The following is a 14,039-nucleotide window of genomic DNA, read 5'->3' as shown; positions in this document are numbered from 1 at the left end:
AAGTATCTACCAATAGGTCCTTCTGGGATAAATTCCCTCCCACCAGTGGCATCAGTCAGGGGCGCCTGTTGTCTCCTTTTATATTCTTGTCATCCTTTGAAGCCCTCTCCGAGCTCAAAGAGACAACATACAGGATACAGAGAGGGAACATATACTCCCCATTTAACTATATACTGACACTATAATATTAACCCTTGCTGGAGCAGAGCAATGTGTGAAATATCTGGAAGTATCTCTTACTGTAAACATCTAAGGCACTACTCGAACGAGTAGTGCCTTAGCGAGTATACTCGCTCATCCTTATTTAAGACACTTCACCTACCCAAAATCCATTTCTATAAATGTCCAGAAAATAGAGTATATTGTGTATGTTTTAGCGTGACCAAAATGCATGTGCACAAAAATACAGACGTGTGTATGAAATCATTTAAATCAAAGGGTTCTACTCACTGTGTAAATACGGCTATGTGACTCCGGCCTAAGGGGTTAACCTTCTTCTGTCTATGTACACATAGGGCTCCATCTAGTGGCTGACTTTGCCTGTTAGCATTTTTGTCCCTCTGCTGTTTTCTTCTCCTTCTTGAAGTGAAGCATTGTGGGAAGAGGAAGCTCATTTTGTAGGCTGACATACATTGATAGATAATGTATTACTTTGATAGATCAGACTTTTATGGATGCAGCGATACCAAATATGTTTTGGAGTTTTTTAGTTATATTTTTTTATTATAAATATGGGAAATATTTTTTTAAAATTTATTACCTTTTTTTTAAAATAATAACATTTTTTAACTGATATTCACATTTTTTAGTCCCCATAGGGAACATGAACTTGTGATGGTTGGATCTCTCCTGCAGTATGATGTAGTACCATAGTATTGGATTATACCACGATCTGACACATAGTATCAAGCCATGGCACAGGCATGGCTTGCTAGTCAATCTGCAGCGGCAGCCCTGGGGGCTTTCAGAAGGCCTGCTGCTGCCATAGCAGCTGCATGGCACCCCACAATGTCATTGCAGGAGAGAGGGAGGCATACAGGACCTCTGGCCCTTAATTGGGTCATTTAAATGCCGCTGTCAGAATTGAAGGAGAACTCGCCACCTGACATGGCAACCTGTTCCACCCATTGATCACCCTCACTTCCAGAAAGTTTTTTCTAATGTTGTTGCAATAAGTCTGCGAAACCAGGAATATCTTGCTTGTATCAAATTTATTATAAATCAATAGCAGCTGCCTTAGAAATCAACACATCACACTCAGGCTAGTGTAATCAGAATGATCTCAGCTTTATTCCATCATGCAGCAAACCTTTAAAGATCAAAAGGGTACGCCCATCCTCCTAACCAATAAGTAAGCGTGGAAAGTTGTAGATGTTTCTAGAAGGTTTGTTGAACATTTATTCTGCTACGTTATCTTCTTTTGTTATTTTAGCACATTCTATGTCATCTACGTTTCTTATCTAGGGTGCTTCTTCTGGCCCTTTCATCTAGATAAGCAAGTCGAAGCAGCTACGCTGGACTATGCACTATAGCTAAAAAGCTCCTTAATATCTGTTTGCCTAAAGCTGCACACACAATTTTGATTACATCAAGGAATATAATAATTAAAAAGTAATACAAAGATGTTGTTAGCAATATTACATAAATATGTTCTCTAACACTAATATCTAATCTGTGTCTCCTCCCTTTTAGTTTCATCCCATTGCTTCTTGTCTTTCCTTCTGCAGATGAGAATAGGGCTGATCTCTCTGCACTGTGACAGCCCTTCAGATATTTGTAGACCGCTATTAAGTCTCCTCTCAGCCTTCTCTTCTGCAAGCTAAACATTCCCAGATCCTTTAACCGTTCCTCATAGGACATGATTTGCAGACCGCTAAAGGAAATAGGTGAGTGTAGTTGGGCTATGTTGTTTCTGTAACTACCATAGAAACAAATGGGAGTTACAGGAATGGCATAGGAGATCGAGCTAGACTGTTTGTGTAACTCCTATAGAAATGAATGGGAGTCATGTAAACAGCATAGCAAAGCTACGTCCTGACCACTGCAAACACTGGGACAGGGGAAGAGGGGCCAAAATTGGAGACAGATGCAGATGACATTCCACTTTTATGGCATATCTTGTGGATATACCATGAAATTCGTTGATAGGAATACCTCTTTAACCCTTTCCTATATCCAACATCGGACATCCTCCGACACTATTATTTAGCCTTTACAGCTCCAATGTCAGAAGACATCAGACAGGGTTTTTTAACCATATTAGGTTGACCACTCTGCTGTCAGAGCCTAGCCGATGCATTATCTCTTGTAGTACTGGCCTCTGCCAGCAAAAAAAGACTAGTTGTTTCTTGGCAGAGGATGAGTATGTCGGTAGAAAAATTGGATTAGAAGGGGTTAATACCCATCCTCTATTTTTTATCACCCACTTACACACATTTTATCATATTCTCAGTATTTTTATTTATTATATCAACCGTTTATGCGGCACAGTATCAAACGCTTTGGAAAACTTTAGACACACGACATCTAACGATCCCGGCCCAATCTGGAAGTTACCTCCTCATAGAGGTTGATCAGATTGGTTGGACAGGTCTCCCAATGATTAGCAGAGCTGTACAATAAAAGAACACACTACTGGCACATCAATGTATCTATATTATTGGCACGTCCGCTCTCTAGTAATCTATAGGCACTGGATAGTATTGGATATGTGCGGAGACTTTATACTCAGGAAGTCTGCTGACAACTATATAGGGCAATCATGGTGTGAATACAGCCTCCCCCTCATCAGATGTAGACATCATCTGCACTACAATGGCATCAAGTAAGAGGATAGATGATTAACCCTCTCCTCTCTGTGTTATATGTCTTCTATCTGTTGCTGCAGGAGATCATCTTGTATCTGATGAGTGCAGTAAATCTGAGCAGACAAACAAACAGCCTGATCATGTAATGGGAATGTCGCAGGCTAAGGACAAGATGCTGCGTCTGTACTGCATTATCAGTGGCTTCAATGACAAGGAGGAATTTTTTCGCACTTTGTATAAGCAGAGTCGCAGCGTCACCAATAACCTGAAAATGCTGGAAGATGAGTCAAAGCCACAGGAAGGTAATGTGATCTGAGTATTTCTACATTTCTATCACCCACCTCCTCTGTGTAGAGACAACAGTGATGTATCTGGGAGAAATATACTTTACATGTAAACCCTTGTGCGAGTTTGCTGCAGACTAAACCAAGAGGAGCATGCATGGCCTTTTAAGTCTCCTCACGCCTACTTGGTGCTCTCCACGAGGAAAACTGTACCCCTCTAGTCTCACATCACAGGCCTCCACCCAGCCAGTAACCTACTGTACACTGATGAGGGGCAAGAACCCCAAAACAGCAGTCTGTAGACATGTAGTTCGTCTTCATGTAGAAAACTCTTGTTTTGGCTTATATTCCCAATCGAATTACAAGGCTTGACCTCAAAAGCTTCCTTCTAGTAGGTGGCACTGCATGGGCATCGAACCCCCTCATGTTTGAAGACTAAAACTAGAAATTAATGGAAATGGAGAAAAGAATTCTCTGAGATCAGGGCATTACAAGTTTTTTCTACTGGGTCTCACCAGAAGCAGGATGGAGATGATGGCGTCTCATGAGTGTTCCAATTCTATGACTGCGTATTTCACAGACCAAAACTGTATCTGCCCGTGTGAATGAGCCCTAAATATAACTACCCCTTATCATACCTATGCAGCTCTCTGCACTATAATGGGGTTTCTCCCTTCCACCTCTTAGCACTGAGCTTCCTCCCTTGGAGGGTGGCTAGTGTGCCAGGTAGGGCTGAGCTGTGCCACCATGTAAGAGTTGCTGAACAGAGCTGTGTGGAGGTGCAAATACATGTTTATTAGAGGACACCTTTAACCCCTTAACCAGTGAAGTCGTCATGTTGTACATGTAATTATGGGCTTACTGTATCACTAGATATGTAACTGAATAGGGTAGAGGTGACGTGTTTTATTATTTGTACACACTCATTACCTCATCTGAGATTTCCTAGTCATTTCTTAACCATTCATTTCCACCGGACGTGTTTGTAGAAATTTTAAGAATTGGACCATGAAAACTGGAAAATAAAATGGATTTTTCGGTCATCAGTAATTTTAGCTCAACTGTTACACAAAGGGAAATAAGAGAAAAATCACCCAATTTGTTATAGAATGTCTCTTGAATATAGCAATACCCCATTTGGGTTTTAAACTGCTATTTGTACCCACGGCGGGCTCAGAAGGGGAGGAGCGTTATTTATTACTAGGAGCATCAATTTCATTACTATCAGTGAGTATGAATAACACCCTACAGACCTTGTTACCCCGCTGGGCGCTGACTGCAGGATGTCTGCCTGCTTGTATTTCTTTTCTAGAGAGGAATAGCTGTTGAGGTACCTTTTCTCTTGTAGATGCGTCTTGCTGGAATCAGCTGGTGTGAGTTGTCTTCTCTCCTCACGGATCTGAAGGAAGAGTTTGCTCCGGGTGGATTGTATCTGGAGTCCCAGTGAATCACAACGATTTCTACATATGGACCATACACTACTTAGGTCTACTTTTTAAAAGTATTTTTACATAATAAAGCATTATTACATGAAAACCTTTTGAGTATTTTATTATTTTTTATATTTTCAACCTTTTTTTTTACTTTTTTTCTAGTCTCACTATGAAACCTCATTGTATGATCCCTTTCATTACATATTGCAATTAAAAGGTATCATATCTACAAGATTACTTTGTTTATCTTCCTGAGAACAATCACATTCTACTCTACTGGCTGACACGGTCCCATACATTTTATTTGTACCTAATAGAGGATACCGGAATGTACCGCACACAGATGGAACTAAAACGTCTTTTGAAGAAATTGGCACAACTGGACAGCAACATTTTTTTTTCAATTATTATAGATTTTTATTCAGTTTTTCAGCAGTACAAAATAAAACCATTTGCATAAAGTCTGTAGCTGACATATCCGGTGGATCTCCAGTTTCTTGCAATCAGGAGGGCTGCTGACTGGAAAACAAGTCAGTCTCCTGGTGTTGGGTGGATAGTTGTAAATGCCTAAGGTTAGTAAGGCCAAGGCAGGGTTCATTGCAACAGGGCTGCCAGTTACCTCCAATACCAATTTGAATATAGGAGACCACCAAATGTACTTTTTTGAACACCACATCTCCATTAAAGTAGGCGCAGATGGATTTAGTGGTCCTAAATTCTAGTTTAGATGACCCAGAGAGGAAATCATTTAGGGCTCCTGCATACATGCCTTTTTTTCACGCAATATCAATGATTTCCTTTTTTTTCACACGATTGTCAATTGAACTTTCTAATGTTAAAAACTCTTTGCAAATTGCTGCATTTTTAACATTAGAAAGTCCCATTGACAATCGAGTGAAAAAAAGGCAAGCTTTAACGCGTGAAAAAAACGCAAGTGTGCAGAAGCCCTTACTTGTTTAGGCACCTTGTGATTGAGTTGTGGATGTGACATCCTAAGTATACCTTTTTTAATCCAGGTTTGAATATTAAGGCCTGGAATGAGATCTCTCTCTCCCTCTCTCCCCCCAGCTCCCCCCTGCTCACTGCCGCAACTCACCTGTCACCCGCGCCGGCAGCCGAACCATTTCTTCCAAGCGGGGAGATACTCGCTAAGGACAATGCTCGATCAGTGACATCAGTGCTGCCATTAGTGACATTTCTGGACTGCACAAAGGACTCATTCAACCGATGAAAAAGTATATGCTCATTCATTGGCTGACCGGCTGCAGCGTCACACAGCCCAATGATCAGGCAAACAAAGATTCCCACGAAAGTTCTTGAATGATCATTAGGCTTTATAAAATGCCATTACCAAGTATAATACAAAGTTATATAGGCAACTTTTGGCTCTTCAATTCAATTGCAAGCATTCAACTAATGTCCCTTTCACATGGGCATGAGCGCTGATGTCACCGCTAAGGTCGTTAGTGCTTATACAGAGCATTTTCACTAACAGACTTTGCCGCTGGATCACTGGATTCTTACTCAGCTCTTCACCTTTTAGGTGAAACACTGAGTGGGGAGCATTTACACGGAACAAGAAGACCACGTTTCAGTGATAATCTTTAGGATTAGGAAGCAAATAGTAAAAAATGTTTTTGTACTTACACTGAACGATTATCGCTCAAATTTGTTCGTTTGAATGAATTTTGAGCAATAATCGGCCCATGTAAATTGTCCATCACTGCTTAAATATGTCTACTACAGAGGATAATTCAGTAAAGTGAAATTAGGCAATGGAATGCAAGTTCATCAGATTGCCCAGCCTTGTGATTTGCTAAGGGGCATTCTCAATATTGCTGATTTTCTCAAGTTGTAGGGCCAGCACAGCTACAATAGTTTGTCACTCATTATTGCATCCAGTATATTTAAAAGAAATCCGTCAGTAGGTTTGCTGATGCTTTAGGGCAGGGCTAAAGTATACATTCATATGGGATGTCCCTATCACTAGGAGTGACCAAATCAACTCTAATTCCGTGGCACCGCAACTGCCCTGGAGCGGGCGTACACACTAAAGTGCTCTCCATAGAGCTGTGTATATACTTTCCTCAGAATATACACAGTTCTCACTGTTCATGATGGGTAATTAGATGTTTCAATGCCCAAAGAATCCTAATAAACTCCAGAGATAATCATTTTGGTCCAGTGTGAGTTCTACATGGGATGTTCTGTTGTCATTGTGCCTGGACCTAATTTATGTGAGAGCTGATCTGCAAAGATTTTCCAGGTGCTCGATAGTGGGTTGGTTATGTTCTCCCAGAGCCTGGTAGACTTTGTCTTTGTCATCATTCCCCCAGCCTTTCATATAGTCATAAAGCTTCCTCATCTTTTCTGGATTGGTTTTTTGGTGGCTCACAGTCTCACATTGTTCATGTGTTAACAGGTGTAGTTCCTCGAGTGTATCTAGAACCGGGGCTATGTCAGAGATCTTACGGATCAGATATGCACGGTGCTTATCTACAAAATGGTCATTTTCTTCTGGGAGATGCTGCAAGCCTCCTGTAATGAGAAATATCTTCTATATCATAGTCATTTACAACCTCTTGTTTTCCCCACCACTGAAGACATCTTTCTATCTACTGAACACAAGGCCATGTATCCCACATAATATGAGACATTTCATACCACCAGACACCAGATATTATAGTCTATCTTCATTTAGCCTCTATGGATAACAAGGTTTATTCACGGATCTACTGGGTATAAGAACAATTAATGCCAAAACAATCAATGACTCTAAACTCCTGCCGAGAACCAACAGGTATCAGGCCATTGAATAGAACGGTAACCACCAAGAACTGGATGATGATTGTAGAACTGACCACTGTGGTTGGAAATCTTCCCATGACCAGTAAAAGCCATGCGCAGAATATCCTCTCCATTTGTGGCTTCCATTTCAGGCAAGTGAATTTAAAGAAGACCTGCCACCCAAACTTGAGTATCATGTTTGTTTTACAACTCAATAGCACCTCCTTCCTCCACAAAAGAATCAGGGCCCTTTAAAAAAGTAAAAGGAAAATGCCCCATACTATTGAAAGATCCTCCGACTTTTCTGAAGAAATTAGCCAGCTGGAAACTCCCATGGCATCAGTCTCAGAATGCATAATCTCACAAGTTATAGTGAGAGGTCACACTCTGATTAAGAGAAAGCTATTTTCTGCTTTAATACAGTAAGTAATATATAGATCTCACAATAACTTGTGGCATCAAGCGTTCCAAGATTCTCTAATGCTGCAGGGGTTGCTGGGAGGACTAGGGAATGATGGTAGAATGAAACCCAGAAGTAAATGGATGACTTTTTCAGAAAAATCTGAGGATTCATGGAGTATTTTGTTAATTGTTCCCAATGAATAAAGCTTTTACCAGGATGGGGGGAACTATCAAGGCATAAGGTCCTGCCTAGGTCCCATTAGAATTATACAGTATAATTTATTCTGTGTAGAAAGTCAGAACATACCTGGTTGAATCGTGGACTTTGACATTTCAGACGGTACATCTATCATTTCCTCTGAACAAAGAACAGAAAAAGGAAAAAAAAAACAAATATTAGTCCTGTTTATACCCCATATATAGTGAGCTGTGATGCCCGGTGTGATCTGACACATTTCTATCATCACCAGTAGGAACTTTTCCAGTAATTTGTCTAAAAGTAGCTCTTCTGTGGGACTGGACCAGAAGGACTTGCCACACATCAGTGAGACTTGGGTTTTCACGATCCTGTTGCTAGTTCACCAGTTGTCAAGCCTTGGAGCACTTTTGGTAGTTACTAACTACTACATACCAAGAACACCCCACAAAACCGTCTGTTCTAAAGATGCTCTGACCCAGTTGTCTACACATCTCAATTTAACAATCATCAAAGTCACACATGAACATTTTTCCTGTTTCTAAAACACTAAATCCAAGGTTCACTTGCTGTCTCATGTATTTCACCTTGTGAAAAGCATCATTTTAATGAACTACTGCTAGTCTGAAAGATAATATGAGCTGGGGTTTAATTTAGTACATACTTATCCTTGTAGTATATTGCAAAATAGTGCCATTGGATCAATACCATTATTAGATACACTATGTTGACAAAAGGTTTGGGATACACATAGAAAGTGATGACATTTGATTGTATTTATATTTTTCAATATGGTGTTTTATTGAACCTTTAATAACCAATGATAATAAATGAATTATAATAAATTAGAGTTCTTACAAGTGAGGCATGTTTTAGCCTCATTTCAAATGTCTATGTATATATACGTCTGTTTCTTAATTATTAGAAATTAGGAATGTTCCTCCATTCCTCAAGGAGAGCTGAAGATAGTAATATGGGGGATAATGGGTGTGTTGGGTGTGCACAGATACAGCATTCTAGTTTTTTTTTTAAAGATGCTTGATGATATTGAGATTTGGACTTTGTGCTGGCCAATGAAGTTTGCAGACATTCTGCTCCTCAAACCAACCCCAGTACTGTGTGCTGTAGGAAATGTTGCTTGGTTATGTTGGTAGAGACAAAGAGCTATATCAAAATATTGCCACATTGTCCGGAATGTCTCTGTAGCTCTTGGCGTTGGGGGTGTACTCCACTATAACTAATGGCCCTAGTCCTTTCCAGCAGAAACACTCTATAAACAGAACCTCCTCCAAACTTCACAGTTCTGACAATGCAGTCACATCTAAAGATGCTCTCCAGACAACTGCAGCTCCCAAGTACCACCATCCGATCACATGATGATGTAATATAATTCAGCTGTCCACAACACTTGCTTCCACTCATTTATAGTCCAAGAACGATGCTCTAAGAACCATCATGTACCTTTAATGCTGTGTTGTTGGGCTTGTGTGCAGCCGCTCGTCCATGATAGCCCTTTGCATGCACTTCCCTACAGGTGGTTCTGGTGCTGTGGCCTGTGAGACCCCCTGAGCTAGTCTTTCGGCAGACTATGTGCGTGATGCCTTCACAGCTTTCTTGTCCACGTTCTGTCAGTTTATGAGGTCTCCCCGAACATGGCTGCACCGCACACACTAGATGTTTACTATTACTAAATAACATTGCAAAAAGTGGACTTTGTAAAGTCCAAAAGTGCTGCAATGTCCCATACTGATTGGTTGCTCATGTGACATCCCACCAGCATATCCCCTTGGAAGTCTGTCAACTCTACACCTGGTGGCATTGTAATGGTTTCTGAACTGGGATATGCCTTTGTGATACTCTCTTTTACAACTAATGCTCACAAATCTGATTGCATATCCCCTTGGCCCGACAGCACAGGACTGGTGTGTGTGCCAATACTTTTGTCAACATAGTGTATACTGTACAGTTCGAAAAGTTTTAAAGAGAACTTGTAATTTCATTTTTAGACCCTAATCCAGCAATCTGCCTTATTATATGAACTGAAAATGTCTAAAGAAACCTGACCGGTATCACTTAAGCCTTAGAAAAGCTAATAGCAGAGATACTGAGAACAGCCAGTACAGTTGCCAGCATTATTATAACAGACGTTTTGCTTCATTGCTTTCCATTACCTGCAGATACCATAGCTTCCCAGACTGTAATGTCTTTAGCTTCCGGATGTACAGACACATTAACTTCTGTGTTCTTCTCCCCAATAATTTTAATTTCTATATAGGAGTATAATTTACAGAGGCGGTCACTCTCAAACAGCAGCGTCTACAATACAGACAAAAATATGTTCATTTGCAATCATTTAATAAGTATTTTGGGAAGAATTTATACCAACTCCAATACTTCAGAGATGTTAGACACATTTCTCTTCCCTCCCTGGAATAACTAAGCGAGGGCCCTTTTTACTTTCTGTGCATTGGCCATAACAGGGGAGGAGTTTGGCTTAGTTAAAAGTGGAGGTTCCAACGCCAAGTGTATGTGTAAGTTCTTAGTCTCCTGAAATAACCCCTTTAAGCAGACTTGGACTGACCCACAGAGAGACAGGTGGATCCTTCCGTGGGCATTTAAGACAACAGTGGGCCCTTACCCCAACACAGAAAATTACGGTTGCTGCACTGCATACACAGCTCTCCAGGACCTCAAGCTGAAGAGACATTGGGTGATGCAACAGGACAATGACCAAAAGCACACAAGTAATCAATTAGATTGGCCAAGTCAGAGTCTTGACCTTAAAGCATCTGTCTTATGACAGGTTTTACCTGTCATGCAGAGAGTCAAGCAGTAGCTTGTCCTGACGTGCATAATGGTCATGCCTGCACATCCCCTCTTCATTCATTTCAATGGGACCACCAGTGATAACTCAGCTATCTTGGTGTTCCCATTTAAGTGAATGGACAAGGGGAGCACATGTGTGGCCACCACTGCCATACACTGTGGCATGAGACATGGCTGGACTCTTTGCATGACAAGTAAAACCTATAGTGATGCTCCCCTTTTAGCCCTATGGAGATGCTGTGGTCTGACCTAAAGAATGCTGTGTACGCAAAGCATCTCAGAAATATTCATGAAATGAAACACATTTGCAGGGAGTAATGGTCCAAAATTCCTCTTCAATGTTGTACAAATCATAAATTCAGCTTTGTCACCTTTGAAACAAGCATACCACAATATGAAACTGAATGTATAGATTATTAGAGTTGAACGTGACTGGGATAACTTTATGCAACAAGTTATCTTAAGCCATTGAAAAGCTATTGAAAGAACCAAAAAACTGTGGCGCTGAACTTTTTCTTTACATGTTGAAAATTAAGTTCAACTTTGTAATACATGCAGCACATCTAATTGCAGTCGGTTACGTAATCCACAGAAATAAGCATAATTTACTAAGTTTACTGCAATATTTTAATTTTAAAATTTTACTTTGTATATTTAGAGCTTCCAAAACTGGCTGTAAAAAAAGACTTACAAGAGAGTCACTAGATTCATTAGAAATAGCTGACCTTGGGAATCACATGTGCAGTCTGAGGGCCATTAATTCTGTATTTCTTCTTAAAATACACTGATTCTGTCTGAGGAGGTTTATAAATTCTCCGACATGAATGCCTGGCCTCTTCACGCTCAACCTCCTATAGGAGACCAAATCAAATTACATAATTTTACAAATGTTATATGTAACTCATGTACTAAATCATTTATATATATAGTAATTTTCTATTACTTTTTTTAATGGTTGTGTGAACCACCTACTCCTTCCACAAGAATATTGAAAATTGTTGTTGTTGTTAGCCGTTTAGTCGTTCACGACCCTCGGCGATCCTAAAGGTGGGCTTCCTTCATGTTTTTCCGTTTTCCACTGCTTCTTTCAGTTGTTTGATATCCATGCCAGTATCATATTGATACTGTCAAAGTTGATACTGGCATGGATATCAAACAACTTAAAGAAGTAGTGCAAAACTAAAAAACATGTAGGGAGCTCACGTTTAGGGTCACCGAGGGTCGTGAATGACTAAACGGCTAACAACAACAACAACAATTTTCAATATTCTTGTGGAAGGACTAGGTGGTTCACACAAGCATTATTTGCTCTGCCTTTACAGTCTAGGATTCTGACTTAATAGTCGAAATTGAACTCAGATGAAGCCCTGAATGGAGCTGTTGACTGTAAAGGGGATTTCCCAACAACCTAAAATTGATTCACAACCATTCTGTACTTTCTGGTTTCTGCTCACCAGGACATGTGACTGCGGCAGCCAATCACTGGTCACAGCAGTGACCTTCTGTAGTCAGAATTTGGCTGCAGCAGTCACATATCCCGGTCAGCAGCAATCAGGAAGCACAGAGCAATTGTGAAGTAGTGGAAAAACTCTTTTAAATAATCAAACATAGACCCAAGGTACAAACTTTGCTCTCGGTTTGACATGGTATCTGTTTGCTTCCATCAATTTTGGAAGATATAATAACTTAGTCAACTACACTATTGTGTCCTCAAAAAATTCCAGAAACACACAAAAATATGTCAGCAAAAGATGCAACACAATGATGCTCATCCACAACTACTGTCCAAGGGTTCACAAATGAGATGAACCAAGTCGATAGAGATATTCATTAACTGCAATGAATCAGTTTGATGGCTGCCAAGATGCTGTAGAGAAAAAGGATCAGCACTAGAGGTGAGGGAGCACTAAGATTTTTGCAATGCTCCAGATCTCGTTTCGAGTAACGAACCCCATTGAAGTCAATGGGAGACTCGAGCATTTTTAAAGGTGACAGTGTAAAAAAAAAAACCCAAAACTTACCTCTCCGACGCTGCCGTGTCCCCCATGGGGATGCAGAACACGTCTGCCGCATGCGGCAGATGTTTCCTTCATCCCCGCTAGTGAAAAGAATTCCCTGCTGCTGCACTTGCCTCATCTGTGACAGATGCAGCAGAGGAATTCTTCAATTCCCTACCGCAGCTGTCACACATGACAGCTGCGCCAGAGGATCCTGCTTCCGGCACCCCGTCATTGGATTTCAGGGAAGGGCTTTAAATATAAGCCCTTCTGTGAAAAACAATAATTTTAAAGTAAAAAAATAAATACAATTTTTAAAAAACTTACCTCTCCACCGCTGCCGTCTCCCCCATGGGGATGCAGAACACGTCTGCCGCATGTGGCAGATGTTTCCTTCATCCCCCTAGTAAAAAGAATTCCCTGCTGCTGCACCTGCCACATCTGTGACAGATGCAGCAGAGGAATTCTTCATCTCTGCGGGGAATGAAGAATTCCCTACCACAGCTGCGGTAGGGGATCCAGCTGCCGCCATCCTGTAATTGTTTTTAAGGGAAAGGCATTAAATATAAGCCCTTTCCTGAAAAACAAGGAGAAGTGGTGATAAAAAAAAAAAAAAAAAAATCATACTCACATTCCTTCAGCTGCCGGGGCTCAGCCGTGTCCTCTCAGCACTGTCCCCAGCTCTTCAAAGCAGTTCTTTCAGCAGGTGGGGATTTAAAATCCCCGCCTGCTGAAAGAGCTGCTTCTGATTGGCTGAGGCGCTCAGCCAATCACAGGCAGCTCTCGACTGTCAGTCATTCTGAGAGGACGTGTTCTTCATCCCCGCGGAAAACATGGCAGAGGTGGAGAGGTAAGTTTTGGGTTTTTTTAACACTATAATTATTGTTTTTCGGGGAAGGGCTTATATGTAAAGCCCTTCCATGAAAAACAATTCAGGGATGCTGAAATTTGTCTCGAGCACCGCTTGATGCTTGCTCGAGTAACGAGCGCTTTCGAGTATGCTAATGCTCGAATGAGCATCAAGCTTGGGCAAGCATGCTCGCTAATGTCTAATCAGCACCAATTCATGGGTAAAATCTTCAATGCTTTATTGAAATTTCAGATAAAACCTGTTCTCAACAGCAAACTAACTATGCTAACAAGATCTGAGCAGATGACCGCTCTTACTCATAGCAGGACATCTGCTTGAAGCAAGTAAGCATGGTTGGGCTACTGTTATCAGCTGGTTTTATCTAAAATCTCAATGAAACATGAACGTTTTACCCATAGATTGGTGCTGATCATTTTCCTCTACAGAAGCCATGTCA

The 14,039-nt window shown here is 40.9% G+C and overlaps 2 protein-coding genes across 5 annotated transcripts in view; one reads left to right on the top strand and one right to left on the bottom strand.

The window, feature by feature from the left end:
• Positions 1-4,627, top strand: part of LOC136613052 (uncharacterized) — a 93,836-nt gene extending 89,209 nt beyond the window's left edge. For all 4 annotated transcript variants that reach the window (XM_066593873.1, XM_066593872.1, XM_066593870.1 and 1 more), the window contains 2 exons: positions 2,888-3,109; positions 4,440-4,627. In XM_066593873.1, the coding sequence (XP_066449970.1) occupies positions 2,888-3,109; positions 4,440-4,468 (251 nt within the window). In that variant the 3' untranslated portion in view covers positions 4,469-4,627. The remainder of the gene's footprint in view (positions 1-2,887; positions 3,110-4,439) is intronic.
• Positions 4,628-4,923: 296 nt separating this feature from the next.
• The window catches only part of LOC136610335 (uncharacterized), a 93,915-nt gene continuing 84,799 nt past the window's right edge, over positions 4,924-14,039 (bottom strand). Inside the window, exons 12-15 of the mRNA XM_066589565.1 lie at positions 11,461-11,586; positions 10,081-10,225; positions 8,021-8,071; positions 4,924-7,062 (exon numbers count right to left, since the gene is read on the bottom strand). Coding sequence (XP_066445662.1) covers positions 6,758-7,062; positions 8,021-8,071; positions 10,081-10,225; positions 11,461-11,586 — 627 coding nt within the window. The 3' untranslated portion in view covers positions 4,924-6,757. The remainder of the gene's footprint in view (positions 7,063-8,020; positions 8,072-10,080; positions 10,226-11,460; positions 11,587-14,039) is intronic.

The sequence above is a fragment of the Eleutherodactylus coqui genome, chromosome 2 (genome assembly GCF_035609145.1).
Source record: "Eleutherodactylus coqui strain aEleCoq1 chromosome 2, aEleCoq1.hap1, whole genome shotgun sequence".
Taxonomy (NCBI): domain Eukaryota; kingdom Metazoa; phylum Chordata; class Amphibia; order Anura; family Eleutherodactylidae; genus Eleutherodactylus; species Eleutherodactylus coqui.
Note: the sequence above shows the minus strand (reverse complement) of the source record. Positions and strands in the feature narration are given on the sequence as shown.